The sequence below is a fragment of the Acinonyx jubatus genome, chromosome B4 (genome assembly GCF_027475565.1).
Source record: "Acinonyx jubatus isolate Ajub_Pintada_27869175 chromosome B4, VMU_Ajub_asm_v1.0, whole genome shotgun sequence".
Lineage (NCBI taxonomy): Eukaryota > Metazoa > Chordata > Mammalia > Carnivora > Felidae > Acinonyx > Acinonyx jubatus.
The window spans coordinates 5086976-5106422 of NC_069387.1; the positions used below are offsets into that span (position 1 = coordinate 5086976).

At 44.7% G+C, this 19447-nt stretch overlaps 2 protein-coding genes across 9 annotated transcripts in view; one reads left to right on the forward strand and one right to left on the reverse strand.

Annotated features, from left to right (window-relative positions):
• The window catches only part of FBH1 (F-box DNA helicase 1), a 214528-nt gene that overhangs the window by 62066 nt on the left and 133015 nt on the right, over positions 1 to 19447 (forward strand). The gene's annotated exons all lie outside the window — the stretch shown is intronic.
• The window catches only part of IL15RA (interleukin 15 receptor subunit alpha), a 60645-nt gene that overhangs the window by 10295 nt on the left and 30903 nt on the right, over positions 1 to 19447 (reverse strand). For 2 of the 6 annotated variants that reach the window (XR_008299889.1, XM_053225225.1), the window contains exons 3-6: positions 15812 to 15967; positions 13143 to 13337; positions 11505 to 11537; positions 5918 to 5990 (exon numbers count right to left, since the gene is read on the reverse strand). Coding sequence is in view for 5 of the 6 variants with exons in the window: in XM_053225225.1 (XP_053081200.1) it covers positions 5918 to 5990; positions 11505 to 11537; positions 13143 to 13337; positions 15812 to 15967 (457 nt within the window). In the remaining variant the exon portion in view is untranslated. Of the gene's footprint in view, positions 1 to 2490; positions 3193 to 5917; positions 5991 to 11504; positions 11538 to 13142; positions 13338 to 15811; positions 15968 to 19447 lie in introns of those variants that run through there. The other 4 variants (XM_027073348.2, XM_027073347.2, XM_027073349.2 and 1 more) reach the window with 4 other exon arrangements.

Sequence of the window (19447 nt, forward strand, 5' to 3'; positions counted from 1 at the left end):
TTTTGTTGTTAAACCCCCACCCCCACCCCGCCCCTTGAACCTGGCTGCGTGGTGACTTGCTTTGGCCAATAAAATGCAACAGAAGTGATGTGTGGCAGTCCCTAGCCTTTAAGGGGTCTGGCAGTTGCTTCTTTCAGTTACCATGTAACATGTTGTCTGATCACCCGATGGCCACCATGCTGTGAGGAAGCCCTAGCCAGCCCGGAAGAGTGCTGGTACACCTGGTGAGCCAGCAAAGCCTTCTTAGACCTTGCAGCCCAGCCCAGCCCAGCCACGCTGAATGCAGCCCAGTGAGTGCATCTAGTTGATGCCACATAAGCACCGGCTGAGCCCAGTTGGCCCCCAGAGATAACAGTGGTAGCTGAAAGCTTCCATGATTTGTTTTGCAGCAACAGATGAGTGGAGGAAGTAGCATGCTACCAGGTCAGTTGGCAGGACCTTCCCAGGTGGAAGGGATCTGAGGCTTTCAGGTAGCATAGTGGTGATTCTGGAGAACTCTGGTGTGCAGCCTACTGGTAGGGGGGAGGTGGGAGGGATTAGGAAGGGCCCCTGATGCAAGGGAAGAGGTGCGCCTCAGACCCCGACCGGGTACTGCTTACTGCTTACTTACACCTGCCCTTCCGTAGGTTGTCGCTACTCTCTGGGCACTCCTGCTCACTTCCAGGTCCCATGTGTACTCCGAACCGAACCCTCGGGGTATCGGTCAAGTTCTGTTTATGTGTAAAATGGGGATAGAACTCTGAGGCAAGTGGTTGGCACTGACAGGGAAGGATGGGGAGACTGGATGCAGAAAGACAAGAGGCTGAGTGTCACCAACATCACCTCCTTTACAGCTCTGCCTGAGAACAGGCTACCCTGTGTCAGAGAATATTGCCATACTTCAGTTAAGAGCATTTTAATTTATTTATCCAACATTTGGCAATCACCTGCAGGGCACTGCATCAGTCCCTGAAAATTCAACGATGAAAACAGTTCCTAATTTCAAGATGTCCATCACTGCTCAGGGGGTAAATTCTGGGGCCGTGGTATGTTTTGGCATCATACAAGTTACTTACACGTGTCCCTAGGAGAACTGTACCACCCAGTAGGAGGATTCATTTTACCTCTTCACTTAAAAAACAAACAAAAAAAACCACTTATTTATTCACCCTCACCCTCCTGGCCTCCATCCTTTCAGACCTCAGCGCCACCCGACGCTGCTTGCTTCTGGGTCTAGATCCACTTTTCTAGATCTGTTTTTTTGTCGTGCAATTTCCCCAGCTTGAACTTGGTTGGTGCCTCATGGATCACAGACTTATTCTGTGATGGACCTGAACCAGGTGATTCTACAGCTTAGAAATGGGCCCCCAGAGGTCATCGTATTATTTTCCAAAGATGACAGTGAAGTGGAACCACAGACCCCTGAAGTGGCCATGTGACTCACCCCTCGTACAGCCACAGACCCCTTTCTGAATTCTGGCTCTGCTGAACATCTGCCAGCTTGTGTGTGTGTAAGTTGTGTCTTCTGTCAGATTGGTGTTTAAGACAAGGGTCAAACTCTTAAAACTTCTTATAAAGAACAAAATGGATCCAGTTAATGGTGAACTCTAGAAACACAGGGCTGAAGAGAGAAGCGAAAAGTTGCAACGGTCAGGTTCAGGATAATCAAGTATGGAGCCCGACGGCAACGAACATGGCTCAGCTCGTGCGTGGCAGTGAGTTTCGCAGAGAGTGAAAAAGGGTGTGGCTCTAAAATCCCAACTCTGGCCATTTGAAATTCCTACCCTTCCTTCCCTTTTGATGAAACCGTCTAAAGCGATGACGGGAAGTTGGTAAGGAATGGATGCTTTGAGAGCTTCTGGAGGCACGGGGATGCTTGCTGCCGTAGCCTGTGCCCCACTTCCCGGATGCTGGCGGTGGCTCCCTGGCTGCCCCTGGCTATGCGTGAGGCGGCTCATGGCCCATTTATAGTGGGGACTGCTCCTCTCCTACCCCACTGCCCTTCCTAAATTTCACCCAAGCTGGCGTCAGTGGAGCCATGTGACCTTGGGCAAGTCAACTGCTATCGGCCTCAATTTTCTCATCGATAAAAGGAGGAGGTGAGATTAGGCCTGTGGTTTTATAAATACATGCTCTAAAGGAAAGAAAGAGAACAACACAGGGAAAGAGACTGTGTGCGCCAGGCACACCTGGGCCATAGCCTGTTGCTTCTCACATGGAGGTCTTATTAGAGATTTTCCAGAACCGAGATCAGATCCAGATTTAGGCAAGATTTTTTTTTTTCTACTTTTAGAAAGAGAGGCCGAGCTCTACCATTTGGGGCTCTGTATTCCCCTGCTTTCTCCTTTTTTTTCTTTGTGGTATGTTTCTCCTCAGTGATTCTTTCAGTGCACTATTTTTTTTTTTTTGTATTGAAAATAGACATTTTGTTTATACAAGGTACAATTTCAAAATAACAGTTATAAAATATGTAGCTATAATTGACAAGGACTATAAATAGAAAAACGTATATATGGGAAATGTCACTGAGTTCAGTTTCCTTCTTTCTGAATCCTTAAATCAAGAGGACTCACTGGGCACAGTACCTCTTTGCTCCTTTTCAGTGCATGCAGAGCACCTAACTGGAGAGACGGTGGTTAGGAGTTACGATGACGTCGTCATCCTCGCAGCCGTCTCATAAGGCGGGAGGAGCCGCATAATTCTCTTCCAGCCGCAGGTGTATTTATTTCTCTTCTTTGTGAACTGCAAGTCGGGATGCGGGATGGAATAGTCAAACTGATGAGCTCTCCTGAATAAATGTCTTAATGAAGTAAAAGGAAGGCCGAGGTGTCCAGCCACTCCCAGGAAAGCTTCAAGTGCCAGGACTTTAGGAAGTCAGCCCTACTCCTGAGACAGGGCATCCTGAGACTGGAGAGGCTACAAATACAGGAGGTGTCTCGGCTGGCCACGGTCGATAAAATGACACCAACATGTTTGTTTTATCATCCTGACGGGCTCTTTGCTGGCACCCAACACCTGAGTCTTTCCTTGGACCTCTTCGGCTAGGGAAGAGTTGGCATCCTTGCTTCAGCCTTGGCTGCCCTCAGCTTCCCCCTGGAGTTTCCTAGGTTGTGTGCTTGGTTTTCTGCATCCTCGTCTCTGCCGTTGGTTCCCCCAGTCATTGGTATCTCTTCCATGTTCTCTATTGCAACAGTGCGTATCTGCGAAGTTTGCCTGTAAAGCAGGTAATTCACAGGTTTTGAAAAGAGGGGAGGGTTGTCCGCAAACCGAGTCAACAGATGGTTCCTATTGAACGCTCAGATGGAGAAGGCCTAGATCGCTTCCATTCACAGATGGAATTTAAACCTTAGTTTGGTATTTTAACGCCCTCATCCGCTAAATATTCACCATGCTGTTGGAGCGACTCACCCCCTCTTTTCCCTCTGCTAAACAGCAGTAGTCAAATGGCAGGAACAAAAAGGAAAGAGTCCTGGGAGTCTGGGGAAGCCAGACAAGATCGTCTTGATAAAAATGATGTGATATTTATAAAGCTTTTAAAACAGTTCTTGGCACTTTGTACGTGTTAAAGAAACAAATATATTAATCAGTTCCCGAGTCATCAAGAGTAGGGGAGGCAGAGTCTTAATTCCACATGTTTCCCTGTCACTGTTTTTTTAGGCCCTGAGTTTCTGGGTCAGCAGCTTTTTTCCATGGATTATATCATGTACCTCTTGAGGATAGGCAGGTCTAGGGCATTTCAAAGTAAACACTTTGAATCCAAACAAAACCAAAACGTCAATTTGAAGAGCTATGTCCACCCTAAGCTCACTGCAGTTACTGTTTACAATAGCCAAGATACAGAAGCAACCTAAGTGTCCGTTGACTGATGAATGGGTAAAGAAATGCTATGTAGATACAATGGAATATTACTCAGCCATAAAAAAGAATGACATCCTGCCATTTGCAACGACACAGATGGACCTAGAGGGCATTATGCTACGTGAAATAAGTCAGACAGAGAAAGACAGATACCATATGATTTCACTTATATGTGGAACCTAGAAAACAAACATGGACAAACAAAACAAACACACCTGTGGGTACAGAGAACAAACTGGTGGTTGCTAGCGGTGAGGGGCTAGTGGCCAGCAGGTGAAATAGGTGAAGGGGATTAAGAGGTACAGACTTCAGTTACAAATTAAATCATGGGGATGTCATGTACAGCATGGGGAATGTAGTCAATGATATTTGTAATAACTTTGTACCATGTCGGGTAGTAAGCAGACTTAGCATGGGGATCATATCATAACTCATAAAAATACTGAATCACTATGATGTACACCTGAAACGAATTGGATATTGCATGTCAACCATACTTCAATTAAAAAATAATACAGTACATAAGCACTTTGAGCTCCTTGGAGTGAGAGCTAGACTATGGATCAGGACTCTAGGCCAGTGTACTGAAAATAATTTGCTTAAAGCCAGTTTGTTGAGTGACAAATCTACCTAATAACCTACTTGCAAAAAAAGAACTTTATGGCAAAGAATTGATTCACCAAATGACCAAGTAGTTATTATGCTTTTCATTATGCTTTTCAGGTTTATCAATTCTTCTTAAAGATACATTTATGAATATTTCCTTATTACACTCAGTGAATATTGATATTTTCATCTTATAAGCATACTTATTAGCCATGTATACCAAATATACAAAGTCTTTTAAGATTCTCTTTTTAATGTATTCTTAAAAAAGACTATGTATACTTTTTTTAAGTCAATATAGTTACTCATTATAATCTCTTAAGAATGTAACTCCAAATACAACAGCTCATGTGGAAATTTAGTTACCGTGATATTTCGAAAATCCTTTAAAAGTCATTTTTGATTTTGCCAGCATTTGAGCATTTTTGGGATTGTTTTGACAGATTTTTGAGTAACACATCAAACTCGGTGTGTTAATTTCTAAACGATCTGTGAGGTTCCTGGCACCTCTTTTGGTTGAGATGGTATTACCAGCTTTTGAAGATTGATGTGAATATTTAGGTGACTTTTTCGTTGTGGCTTTATAGCAGTATTTCATGGAATATTCATGTTGCCAAAGTCAGGCTCAAAGGATGATATAATCTTTATACTGATAAATTTAGCAAAGAATATTTTATGACTAGTGACTAAATAGCTTCAGCAAACTTGATTTCCATTGTTCATCGTGTAATGCTGAGGGAGGATCCAGAACAGCCATAGCAATATGGAATGCTGGAACACTGGTTATTAATTAATAGGAGTATAAAATTAATATGCCATTTGAGGCTTTAATGAAAATGATACAAGTACCTAAAGAGTAGAAAAATAATGAAAACTCTGGGGCACCTGGGTGGCTCAGTTGGGTGAGCATCCGACTTCGGCTCAGGTCATGATCTCATGGTTCATGGGCTGGAGCCCCGTGTTGGGCTCTATGCTGACAGCTCAGAGCCTGGAGCCTGCTTCGGATTCTGTGTCTCCCTCTCTCTGCCCCTCCCCCAGTCATGCTCTGTCTGTCTCTCTCTCTCAAAGATGAATAAACATTTAAAAAATATATAAAAACTCAAATTTCAGCAAGTGGCAGAAGATGTACTCTACCCATGAAATGTATATATTGCAAGAAAATATACTTGTGAACGTAGCGTAAGAGCTGCATCCCCATCAACTTAGTTATTTGGCACGCTTTCCTTCCAAAAAGGAAAGAAAACTTTTCTGTTTCTGACTGGGGGCCTGCAGACTGTCTTGGAAAAAGTGAGGGGTGTTCCGGGGCTGGCTCCCCTTTGGGCCAGTACAGAAGGGGGTGCGTGCAAGAGCCTGCCTCAGTAGCCGGGAAAGGGGTCCTTCCTTTGCGAGGGCAGGCCCGGAGTCTTTACGGTGCCGCTCTTTTCTCGGAGGAAGAGCAGAGTCTCGTCCAGCATGATTCTCTTGCTCTACTCACCTGGATCTTTTGTAACACACCAGAAGTCCCACACATACTACACAGAGCACAGCGACAGGCATGACGATGGCCGCTGTAAGAGAGCAGAAGTGAGCCATCATGCCAGAAGTCCCGGGAGCACGTTCACTTCTAAGAACTGGACAGTGTATGGTTCACCTTCCTGCAGAGAGATCCGAATGCCTTCCCAGCCAACTTACTGTTGTTAACATTTCTCGACTTCTCTGTGGCCCAATGCACTCTACTTGTGGGCCAAAAGTCCATGCTTTCCCCACCGACACCACCAGTGTAAACCGTACCTGTTCATGTTGTCCCCATCCCCTGCTCCTAATCCCATCCTTCCCAACGAGAGAGACACGGTGACAGGATGAGAAGGGAAGGCAAAAGCCTCAGAGTTCAAGGGCTGGGGTGGGGCTGTGTGGACAAGAAGTCATATCTGCTATGAAAGCCACAGTCAGAGAGCGGACGGGGTGAGGGTCCTCCTCAGTTGTCCCTGAGACATCCTCTCCTTTTTCGTCAGCGTCACAGCATCCTGATTTAGAAACCACAGCATGCAATGTAGCATATCTTCCAATTTCACCCGTGTTGTTTTTTTATTTGCCTGCATTTTTCGTTTTTTGGTTTTTTTTATTGGCAACTATGGTGAGGAAGATGGTAAGGAGAGTGAGGTGGTGTTCTCAGAGAGGTGTTACAGGTAAGAGGAGAATAAGATAATGGCTGAGGAGAAGGGAACGGTCCGTTTTGGGCAAGTTGGAAGGCAGGGTCTGGAGTGGTGGGAGGCCATTGGCTCTCGGCCATTTGAGATTTATTAGACAAGATAGGAACAGTGGGATCTCCTGGTAGCAAGAGGGCTTAGCCAGAGGACACAGTGAACCTTTTTTTTTTTTAATGTTTTATTTATTTTTGAGACAGAGAGAGACAGAGCGAGACAGAGCATGAGCAGGGGAGGGGCAGAGAGAGAGGGAGACACAGAATCCGAAGCAGGCTCCAGGCTCCGAGCCGTCAGCCCAGAGTCCCACGCGGGGCTCGAACCCACGGACCGTGAGATCACGACCTGAGCCGAAGTCAGACGCTTAATTGACTGAACCCCAGGCACCCCTGTAGTAGTGTTTAAAACAATTTTTAGGGGCACTTGGGTGGCTCAGTCAGTTAAGCGACCGACTTCGCTCACGTCATGATCTCACTGAGTCTCCCTCTCTCTCTGACTCTCCCCCTGCTCACTCTCTCTCTCTCTCAAAAATAAATAAACATTAAAAACCCACAATTTTTATATTAATCTCAATCTCTTATTAATAGAAAAATTAAATAAACTAGTAAATAAAATATATCCATCCAATGGAATATCATTCAGCTTTTAAAAATTATGAAATGAGGGGCGCCTGGGTGGCTCAGTTGGTTAAGCGTCCAACTTCATCTCAGGTCATGATCTCACCGTCCATGGGTTCGAGCCCCGTGTTGGGCTCTGTGCTGACAGCTCGGAGCCTGGAGCCTGCCTCGGATTCTGTGTCTCCCTCTCTCTCTGCCCCTCCCCTGCTCACGCTCTGTCTCTCTCTGTCTCAAAAATAAATAAAAACATTAAAAAAATGTTTTTTAATTATGAAATAAATCTGTATTTATTAACACGGAAAGATGTCCACAATATCTTAAGTGAAAAAAGCTGGTTGAGATAAAAATGAACCAAAAAAGAATCTCCAGTAGGCCAGATGTATGTCCATATGCACAGGACAGCCTTGAAGGATAGATCCTAAAGTATTAAGTCGTGGTGGAATTGTAGATAATCTTTACTTTCTTTTTTAAAACAAATTTCGTCTTTTCCTGACGTTGTTGACACGATACTGTCATCAGAAGACAGTAATGTTGTAAAAGCAAAACTACCTGTGCCTAAGTAAATAAAAATAAAATAGAAAAGTCCCAGAGGAAATAACGGGAAACATGGCAAATCAGTGAGAGATGTTTTGAGTTTTCAGACTTAACATTAATCATCATTATGACTAAAAACCAGAAATAAATTTCTAGGCAGAGATGGTGTACCCTAGGGTAAACTATTTCTTCACACTGACTAATAGGCTAGTTATGCATTTACTGTCCACGGAGGGATTTATTGGAAAAGGCCAGCTGATGTTAACTATGGTTCTACTTTCATAATGTGTCTTCCTGTTTCTTCTGAATGAGAACAGAATCTGCAGACTCCAAGTCCAGGGAGGGGAGGGCTCTTGAGCCGACGATACGACAGAGCAGTTTGAATTCAGTGACAAACTCAGATCCTTGGCCTCTTCCTCAATTATATCCAGGCAAACTGAGTAAAGAAACCGATACCAAAATCACTAAAATGATAGGTAAACGTATCAACTGGCAAGTTCCCCACCCTTTGGTGTTTCCTCGAGGGGTGCATGGGCTGGAGAAAAAGGAAGACAGAGAGGTCTGGTGAGCCAGAGGACAACAGAGGAGGATTTGAGTTGGGGGAGGGAGGAGAAAGAGTGGATTATTGCTTGGGAGGCCGAGGAAGGCCAGTAACTCCCTGCCCTGCCTTCATCCTACAGCGCATGCGGGTCTGACGTAAGAGGTGGCCTTGGCAGCCAGTGGCCACTGTCCAGTGTGGATGATGAAAATGTCCCCTGAGAATATGGGGACTCACCATTCCTTAGCAGTCCCTGAAAACTAGGTCAGCCAAGGAGTGCTATTTGCCATGTGGCCATGACCAGAGTGCTGGTGTGCCTGTGTCCGAGGAAGGCAGTTTTGAAGTAAGAATATCAATTCATTATTCCTGGGCAGTGTTTCTCTGCTGTCTCTTACTGTGCTAAGCACATAACAAGTGTTGGGTTCAGAGTAGGCACTTAATAAACACGTAATTGATTGAATTAAACCCTTAAGGGTCCATAAATTGAAGTACTTCTGACCTGCTCTTTGCTTCTCAATGAGAAATCTGCATTTTATTGCAACTTAGGACCAATGTGGCACCAAGTAGAACTCGATTTATATTGAATAAACAGACGAATGATATAGAGCTAGCTCGTATTAAAGGCTGAGCATATCAACTGCAGCAAATTTATTTCTGATATGAAAGACGAGAGGTATGACAGTTTGAAAATCTAACTCTTCCCTCCCAGCATATTAAAGGGACGTGGCAGGGTGAACACTTGTCCTAGGCGACATTCTACCTTTTTATTTTACAATTGGGAGTCCTCAAGGATAGCCTAGCCAAGGATTGGAGACCAGATAGTTAGAATGAATGAATGAAATTATTGATTAAAAAGGCTGCCAAGTGAGCCTATAGATATTTAAGACAATGAAATGATGAATCACACTTCCTAAACATTTATTAATAAATGTCCAAGTCCTCAACTTCACTTACTCATTTGCTGTTTATTAGGCATCTACCATTTACCATTTTCTGTTGAACTAAAAAAAAAGAGCAACTTTTAAAAGCTGTGATAATCATTTATATAGCTTATTTTAAAAATGGTGATATCAGTGGTTATCAATGGGCTGATTAAAATATTCACATTTGCTGAGCGACTACTACGGTAAAGCGTTTATATACCCTTACAAACACTCTCAACTGCTTGCTTCTTCGTGCAGAAATAGCAACATTTACTGATGCTCAGGGAGCCAGTGAATGCCTCTGCCACTTGAACCTGACGGGTATACTCTTGGTCCACAGTACTGGGATATATATGACGTAGTCGGAAGTCACCATCACTAAGTGTCTTTAGAAAACTAGCATGATTTCCATTTTAGCTTCCACCTTTTAGATAAAACTTAACGCCTAGTGAAGTATAACTCGTTTTTATTTCTTTGCTGACAATTATTTGATCTGTCTTGTTAAGTTAGGTGCTAACATGTTTATATTGAAGCGCCCTCGAAGAATGAAATCTTATTCATATAACAGGAAAGATTTAAAGTTTTTGTTTGTCTGTTTTTTGTAATTCTCTGTATTTCCAAAGTTTCTTGCACGGAGCTCTCAGACTATTGTAAGTGTTGAGTTAATGTGTATCACACGACACTTCAGAGTTTGGGAGAGAGTTTCTGATGTTTTAGTCCAGTGAAAGTCACGAACTGGAGAAATACATCATAAGATGATATCCCGTAGTAAAGTAGTTGTTTGAAAATCGACATAGAAAATATGGCCCCCAAATTTTATGTGTAGGGTTTTATCCTACAGATTTCTTTGCACATAGCCAAGTGATAGATAGAAGGCTTTCCAATTAATCACTGTTTGTAATGTAGCCGAGACTGTCAACAGTCACATGCCCATAGGGGGTTGGCTACACAAATTGTAGCCAATCCAGGTAGTGGAATATTTGGTAGCTGTTTTAAAGAATGAGGTGGTTTCTATGTGTTGATATGGAAGGATTTCCACGAGGTACCATTGGTTGAAAATGAACACAGGTGCAACACAGTGAAACTAAAATACCTAGCTAGCTAGCATCGTGTATCGATCCTCTCTGAAAGGATGCCCAGAAAGCTGGTAACAGGAGTAACTTTCTTCCTACAAGGGAATTTTCAGTTTAAGATGGGGCTTTTTGCTGTATATGTTTTTGTAATTTGTAATTTTTAAACCCCGGCAAATATTACCAATTCAAAAAAAATGAATAAAAAACTTAAAACTCTGTGGAAAGGTGAACGTAGTATATTACATAAGGAGAAAAATTAGGCTGGCTACTTGACTTACTGGTCACCTCTTACGTGATAAACATATTTTAGTTTCGATCTCTTGCCTTTGCATATAAGCTGTTGAAATGGCTGAAGCTGCTTGTTTTTTTTTTTTCCTAGATGACACTTGATGCAGATAAAATATAATCACAAAAATATGAGTCGTTCTCTAAGAGGATAACTCGTGAATAGAAAATAGAAATAAGTTGTGTTTTCTCTGCATAAATTACAGTGGTTTTCTTTTTTTTTTGGCTTATTGAGAACTTGTACAGACAAAAGTCTTAGTCTCTCTTACTACTTGCATTTCTTCTTCTCTCCTCCTTCTTCTTCTCTTCCTTCTTCTCTCTCCTCCCCTCCCTTCCTCTTTTTCTTTCCTCTTTTCCTTGCAAACACTTTTCCACTCTCCTCCTTAACACTCACCGGGACAGTCTCTTCCTCTCCTACGTTGAGTGTTGTGTGCGTCTTGTGTAGACAGCAGCCTTTTATCCCAAGAAGTGTGGCCAGTCTTGCTGTAAAGTGCATGGGGCTAACACCCTGTGAGAGATTAATGCAGCTGACAGATGAATACCATCATGTTACTGACAGCCGCACACACGCTTGTGGTTCTCTGCTAAGTCTGGGATGAGTCTAGCCCGGCTTAGTGGAACTGAGTAGCTGAATGAGGAGGCCCTTTTGTGATGTGTCAGCTCTCTGGCTCCCACGTGTGTAGCCTGACAGAGAGAAGCTACCAGTATTGAGATAAACAGTCATGGTAGAATCCCATAAGTAGGGTGATCCTATCTATGACTTATTATCTACACTGAGTCACTTTTGAGAGTGAAAGGGGCTGCGAGTGGCCATGCTGGGGCAGCAGGCATAAGCCAGGACTGTTCGGCACCCTGAGACTGAGGTCCTCAGGGCAGAAGCACTGCTAGGACCAAAAAAACAAAACACTTACCAGTCACAGTTCCGGAACTGTATGAATAGGTACCTGCAGAGAAGAGAGTGCAGTTCAGTTATTGCCGTAGTCCTAAAGGCACTCATTTCTCATTAAGCAGGAGGAATTCTAGACATTTTGGCTCCCATCTTAAAGCCTGAGAGAGTCATGGCTGGCGGAACCAAACTTCCGTTAGCAAAGAACAAGGGTAGTTTACTTAGCTGCTGGGCCATGCTTAAGGATCACATATGCCCTTTTGCACAGCAAAGGAAACCATCAACAAAACGAAAAGGCAACTTACTAAATTGGAGAAGCTATTTGCAAGCGACATAACTAATAAGGGGTTAATATCCAAAATGTATAAATAACCTATACAACTCAACACACACACACACACACACACACACACACAATCCAATTAAAAATGGGCGGAGGACTTGAAAAGATGTTTTTCCAAAGAAGACATACAGATGGCCAACAGGCACATGAAAGGATACTCAACATCACTGGTCGTCACAGAAATGCAAGTGAAAAACCACAATGAGATATTACCTTACACCCGTGAGGATGACTAGAGTCAAAAAGGCAAGACATAACAAGTGTTAGGGAGGATGTGGAGAAAAGGGAAACTTGTGCACTGTTGGTGGGAATGCAAACTGGTGCAGCCACTGTGGAAAACAGTAGGGAGGTTCCTCAAAAGATTAAAGAGCTACCACATGATCCAGTAATTCTATTGGGTATTTACCCAGAGAAAGCAAAAACACTAATTTGAAAAGTTATATGCACCCGAATGTTTACTGCAGCACTATTTACAACAGCTGAGATATGGAAGCAAGCCCAAGTGTCCATCAATAGATGAATGGATAAAGAAGATGTGGTGTGTATAGTCACAACGGAATGTTACTCAGCCATAGAAAACAATGACGTCATGCCATTTGCGACAACACAGACAGACCTAGACAGTATCAGGCTAAGTGAAATAAGTCAAACAGAGAAAGACAAATACCGTACGATTTCACTTGGATGTGGAATCTAAAAAACAAAACAAATGAACAGACAAAAGCAGAAACACTCATAAATACAGAGAACGAACTGATGGGTGCTAGAGGGGAGGAGTGTGGGGGGCATGGGCCAGGTGGGTGAAGCGGGGGCGGGAGATACAGGCTTCCAGTTATGGGATGACCAAGTCATGGGGATGAAAGGTGCAGAATGGGGAATGTAGTCAAATGTATTTTGTGGTAGCGAAGAAAACCCCCACAAAGAATCAGATATGCCTTTGCGGCAGATGCAGATTACCAAGGGCTCTTTCATACCGCAGATTGTGACTCCAGATTGCAGAAAGCTTCCACCGTCCTCCCATATTGGGAGACGGCAGATACCATTCAGATCGGCAAAGCCTCTGCCATGCAGGTCAATACGCCGAGCCTTCTCACCTCTGGGAGACGGACTTTCTTTTCCAGCTGGACTGAGCCAAGGCAGAGCACAGAGGTTAGAGAGCAGAGCAAGGAGGCTGTGGCACAGAGCAGGAGGCGGAGGGTTGCTGAGTGGCCTGGACTTTGGATTGCAAGGTGTGATGCTAGGCAGCCAGCTCACTCGAGGTCTCCACCCACATCTCATGGACTGCTGACCTCTCCTAAAGTATGCAAAGCCAGTGCTAACCTGGCGTCTCCTGCGAGGCAGAGGGGGTGTGTTCCAAGGCCTTTGCTGTTGTCTGAGCTGGGGCTCGGGAGGGTTCATTATTGATTACCCCTGTGGTTCCCGCAGCCGGAGGCTTTGATGGTATCAGCCTGGAGCCTGGCTCAGTAGCTGCCTTTGTGGCCACTGTGCTGTCTGACTTGGAAGTGAAAGCTGGCTCTGTAGGAAAGTGCAAGATATGGAGAACATAAATACTTTGAAGAGTGTCTCCGCGCAGCTCTAGAAGACAGTGGACTTCAGACTTGCTCTAGTGAGCCCACCCCGGGCCGGCCCTCGCCCAGCACCCTCCTCCAGGGCTCTTTGGGGAAATCCCTTCAGTGAGTAGCCTATTCCTCCATCTGGATGGCCGAGGGACATTTGAGAACACGAGAGGATCTACAGCTATTTATCATGGTGCACGTAACCTAAAGATCCCACGGATTCGAGTCGTTCCTGGCTTGTTTACTAGAGAAGGCTCGGAAGATGCGGTGAGAGACTGATCTCAAAAAACAAGTATGACTGTATTTACCAAAGATATCTGGGCTGCTGATTTTAGTTTCCTTTCTGCGTTGTTTGCACACAACTTTTGAAATAAGGGGAAGCCTGAGATTCAGCCAGACCGAGTTTTAGAGTATTTGAAGACAGTGCCCTGGTTTTGCCCCGATCTAAGGGAGGGCAGCCCTCCTGGTGTTTATGTCCTCACCCTCCCTGTGCTAACTGGCATATAGCCGCTCCCAAACTGTGAGGCGTGGTGGCAAGACTTCACTATTCTCTTTCCATGAAAAATGGGTCTTCCATTGCACTCTCATGTCTGAGAGTTTGATGGCACAGTTTCATCTGACCACGTGTTTGATGCACGAAGCAAGGCTGGGAGAGGCCCCTTGATTATTCTCGTCAGTGGGTGATCCGGGCATGACTTGGGTCAAAGGGGTCTTGGAATTACCCCAAATGTAGCCAGTACTCTACTATATCCTCTTGTTTGTAGTCAACTAACTAACTAGGAGGAAACCTCCTTCTGGCCTGTCTTCCCTTCAGCATTGGTTCTCAGCCTTGGCTCCCTGAGAATCACCTGGGGAGCTTCTAGAACCCGAATTCCCAGACTGCTCCCCAGACCACCAGAGTTCCAAGGAGATCCCAGTGTGCATCCACGGCTAAGAAGCCGTGTTCTAGCTCAGAGCTGCCAACGGCAGCAGAGAGACTACGCCTGGGGCCAAAAGGGGGAGACAAGGGCCAGGAAAAGCCACTGGATGACCAGACATAAAACATCAAGAGTTAAGTGTAAAGTAAGGCTTTCCCAGGATATAGAGCACATTGTCCCAAGCAGCTAAGGTCTCAAATTTTCTTGACATCAGGACAGTGCCGGGGCGCACCTGGGTTGGTTAAGTGTCCAGCTTCGTCAGTTCAGGTCATGATCTCTTGGTTCATGAGTTTGAACCCTGCATCGGGCTCTGTGCTGACAGGTCAGAGCCTGAAGCCTGCTTCGGATTCTGTGTCTCCCTCTCTCTCTGCCCCTCCCCTGCTCTGTCTCTGTCTCTGTCTCTGTCTCTGTCTCTGTCTCAAAAATAAATAAACATTTAAAAAGAAAAACACATCAGGACAGTGCTGAGCAAATTGGGATAGAAGATTACCTAAGAAAGACCCTGGAAATGCGGGGTGTTTGCAGCTTTTTACCAGAGCTGTCATAGTTGGGATGGTTGGGGGACAATTCTTCAGGGGTCCCTCCTGTTTCCCCATGCCTTGTCAGCAGAGTCCCTGACAGCCCTTTCTCAGGACTAACTTTTCAAGGATGCTCATGAAATCTCGGAAGGTGGAGATGGCACCTCCCTCTGGAGCAAAGGGCAGACATGGTCGGCCAGTTATAAAAGACTCCAGTTGCTTGAACTCAGCCTCCTCTCCTGTGGGGCAGCCTGCTGGATGTACAGGCATCTTCTAGACCCATCCCTGCTGCCCCCGTGGGACACAGGGAGGAGGGAATTGACAAAAACATGCCCACGCTCCCGCTGACTGCTGAGCCCTGTAAGGGAGTCCTTGGTCTCTGAATTGGGGAGCTACTGTTCTCTGCTGGCGCCCAGGAAGTTTTGGTGGGTTAACACACCAGGCAGGCAAAACCTCAGATCCTCCTCAATTCTTGATGAGGAAATACATCTGCAACTAAGTCTGATCCGGCATATGAAAAGTGGATTTGGAACCACTATTAATTACAGGAAAACCTTGGATTGCAAGTAACCTGTTCTGTGAGTGTTCCACAAGACAAGCAAACATTTCTAATAAATTTTAACTTCACAAACCAGTGATGTCTTGCAATACAGGTTGTACGTGACGCTGAACATCACATGATCATACCTGAGCCCATGGTTCTTGAAATTCGCGTTGATATACGAGTGCTTTAGATTACAAGCATGTTTCCAGAACGAATCATGCTCGCAAACCAAGGTTTTACTGTAAGTCCAATGAAACCTGGATATCAAGCACCTTTGATTTAAAAGAGAAAATGAAGCTACTATAAAATTTAATTTTAACTCAAATAAAAAGTGGGTTCTGTTTGTTGGAGTCTGCAGTGGGACTCCAGCAGGGCCTCAAGAATCTGACACATTTGTGGGGACCTGAGAGGTGGTGGAGAATGGGAGTCCTTAAAACGTTTCCAACATCCCTACCTTTTCCAGAAAGGGAGGTGCTCTCTGGCTCTGGGGTCACCCCTGCCGGCATTTCTGTAGAGGATGGCTTTAGATGAGTCAGGGAGGGGTCTCCTAGAGAGAGCATAACCACATGGCATTTATGAGCCTGAGGGTGGAGACTTGCTTCAGAACTGGCTATAAATAAAAAAATAATACATACAGAAATTTAAAATGGAGATATCCGGCTTCCTGGGAGAGGTCAGAAGCACAAGAAATAGTCAACAAACAATGTGTCCCAATCGGTCATTCCCATGCAAATGCAAACAGACTGCCAACTATTTTTCTAGGCTTTCCAAAAAGTTGCGCACATATCAAATGTCTTTTATTTTTGGGTAGAAGGGTATTCATGAGACCAACTCAGTTTTATAATGTTGTCTTTTACATGGGAAAATACATGACTACTCAGTAGCTTCAGTTATTTTGTAAGGAAAAAAAAAATAAAATAAAAGCATCCCAAGCACAAGAGGTTAGGAAAAGTAATGGAGGGAGTTGTTAGTGGCAGAAGGTGAGATGTCTTTGTGCCAGTGAAGTCTCAGGGTGCTCAAGTCTTAAGGTTCTACAAGTCTGTAATTCCAGGTCTCCCCCCTTCCTTCCTCTCCCCCCACCCCCCACCAGCTGGTTCAGAGCCTACAACTCTTCTCCATCCTGGATTCATTCATCCAAATGGATTGGATCTTCAAAGAAACAGTCACTCTCCCTGCAGTGGAAAGCCCTTATTTTTGCCCCTGGATTATAGGTACCAGCGTGTGCCCGGACTGGACAGAGTAAGCTGTCTACTCTGTGTTTTTGCCACAGTGCTATTGCTCGTACCTGTCCTCACCCAGCTCATCATTGGAGTGGCATTTGATGCCATGTAGTACTATGTTCTGCCGCTGAGTGATTCCCTTGCAACAAACAGAAGGCTTCCTCCTTGCCCTGATGTCTGTGAGATGGACGTGCAGGGGGAGAGGGAAGGAGCGCACACTCAGTGAGAAAGTCTGGCTCTTCAAGGGCTCTTACAGCAGAGGGAATTTGCTCTAGAACAACTCCTTCTGTCCCCTTCCCCAGAGAGGAGTTGAGAATGTTCACAAATGTTATATGAGAAAGTATCTAGCTTGCAGTTGGATATCCACCAAATATGCAATAAACTATGAGCTAATCTTTATGTTTCCAAAGTAAGGGACTTAATAGTCCTGGAAATAGCCCTACTGGCTTCCACTCCAAGGTTGTTGACTTCTTCTGGCAAAATTACCCAGTTGTGGACGGTTAAAAATAATTGATTCGGACAACCTTCCCTCACACGTGCTCTGGAGTGCTGGCTGGACACCAGCCATGGGTGACCAGGCTAAGGGAATCTGCTCGGTGGGTACCCCCATTCTCCTGGGTGGCTAACAACAGAGAACAGTAATAATTTCCCTGCACACCATCTTCTAGGAAGAAATTGGGAAAGATCTCTGGAAAGCAAGCATGCTGTGAGCATACACCCTTGTCTGTAGTCAAATTCTATCATAATCTTAAAGCACTGATAGTAATAATATAGGCATAACTCAGAGAGATATTGTGGGTTCAGTTCGAGACCACCATGATAAAATGAATGTGGCAATAGAGCAAGTCAGATGAATATTTTGGTTTCTCAGTGCATAGTAAAGTTATGTTTAGGGAGGGGCCAAGATGGCGGAACAGCATGGAAGTTTTTTTGCATCTCTTGTCCCTGAAATAGAGCCAGATCAACACTAAACCATCCTGCATACCTAGAAAACTTATTTGAGGATTAATACAACAATCTGTATAACCTGAACCTGAGAAAAGTTATGTTTACACTATAGTTTGTTAAATGGGAAATAACATTGTGCCTAAAAAAAAATCCTGCTAAAAAATGCTAACCATCATTTGAGCTTTCAGTGAGTCATAATCTTTTTGCTGGTGGAGGGTCCTCCCTCGATGGTGATGGCTGCTGACTGATCAGGGTGGTGGTTGCTGAAGGTTGGGGTGGCTGTGGCGATTCCTTAAAATAAGACACCAGTGGGGGCACCTGGGTGGCTCAGTTGGTTAAGCATCTGACAGTTTGTTTTGGCTCAGATCATGATCTCACAGTCCATGGATTTGAGCCCTGCATCAGGTTCTATGTGGAGCCTGCTCAGGATTCTCTCTCTCCCTCTCTCTCTGCCCCTCCCCCACTTGAGTGCACACACTCTCTTTCACTCTCTCTCAAAGTAAATAAACAAAACAAAACAAAATAAGAGACCCCAATGAAGTTTGCTGCAGCGACTGACCCTTCCTTTCACAAATGATTTCTCTGTAGCAGGTGATGCTGTTTGATAGCATTTAACCCACAGTAGAACTTTCAAAATTGAAGTCAATGCTCTCAAACCTGCTGCTGCTTTACAACTGAGTTTGTGTCATATCCTGAATCCTCTGTTGTCATTTCAACAATCTTCACAGCATCTCAGCAGGAATAGATTCCATCTCAGGAACCCATGGGAAGCAACTCCTCATCCATTCAAGTTTTATCCTGAGATTGCAGCCATTCAGTCCTATCTCAAGGCCCCACTTCTGATTCTGGTCCTCTCGCTGTTTCCACCTCATCTGCAGTGACTCCCTCCACTGAGATCGTGAGCCCCTCACAGTCATCCACGAGGGCTGGAACCAACGTCTCCCAACTCCTGTTATCCTGTGAATGTTGATGTTTTGACTCCTTCCCACAAATCATGAGTGTTCTTAATAGCATCTGGAATGGAGAATCCTTTCCAGAAGGTTTTCAATTTACTTTGCCCAGATCCATCAGAGGAATGGCAGCGATAGCCTCATGGAATGTATTTCTTAAATAATAAGACTTGACAGTTGAAATGACTCCTTGAGCCATGGGCTACAGCATGGGTGTTGTGTTAACAGGCATGAGAACAATAATAATGCCATTATCCATTTCCATCGGAGCTCTTGGGTGACCAGGTGCATTGTCAATGAGCAGTCATATTTTGAGAGGAGTCGTCTTGAGCAGTGGGGCTCAGCAGTGGGCTTAAAATATTCAGGAAACTATGGGGCACCTGGGTGGCTCAGTCAGTTGAGCGACTGACTCTTGGTTTTAGCTCAGGTCATGATCTTGACGTTCATGAGTTCGAGCCTCACGTCGGGCTCTGTGCTAACATTGCAGAGCCTGCCTGGGATTCTCTCTCTCTTTCTCTCTATGCCCCTCCTCTGCTTGTGCTCTCTCTTCATTTCTGTCTCTCTCAAAATAAATAAATAAACTTAAAAAAATGTTCAGTAAACCATGTTGTAAACAGAAGTGCTGTCATCCAGGCTCTGTCGTTTCATTTCCAGAGCACAGGCAGAACGGATTTAGCATAGTTCTGAAGGGTGCTAGGAGTTTTGGAATGGTCAGTGAGCATTGGCTTCAACCCAAAGTCACCAGCTGCATTAGGCCCTCATGTGAGAGTCAGCCTGTCCTTTGAGGCGTTGAAGCCAGGCATTGACTTCTCCTCTCCAGCTATGAAAGTCCTGGATGGTGTCTTCTCTCACTCTAAGGCTGTTTCATCTGCGTTGATCATCTGGATAAGCCAGATCTTCTGGATAACTTGCTCGCTTCACCTGCACTTTTATGTTGTAGAGACGACTCCTTTCCTCAAATCTCTTGAGCCC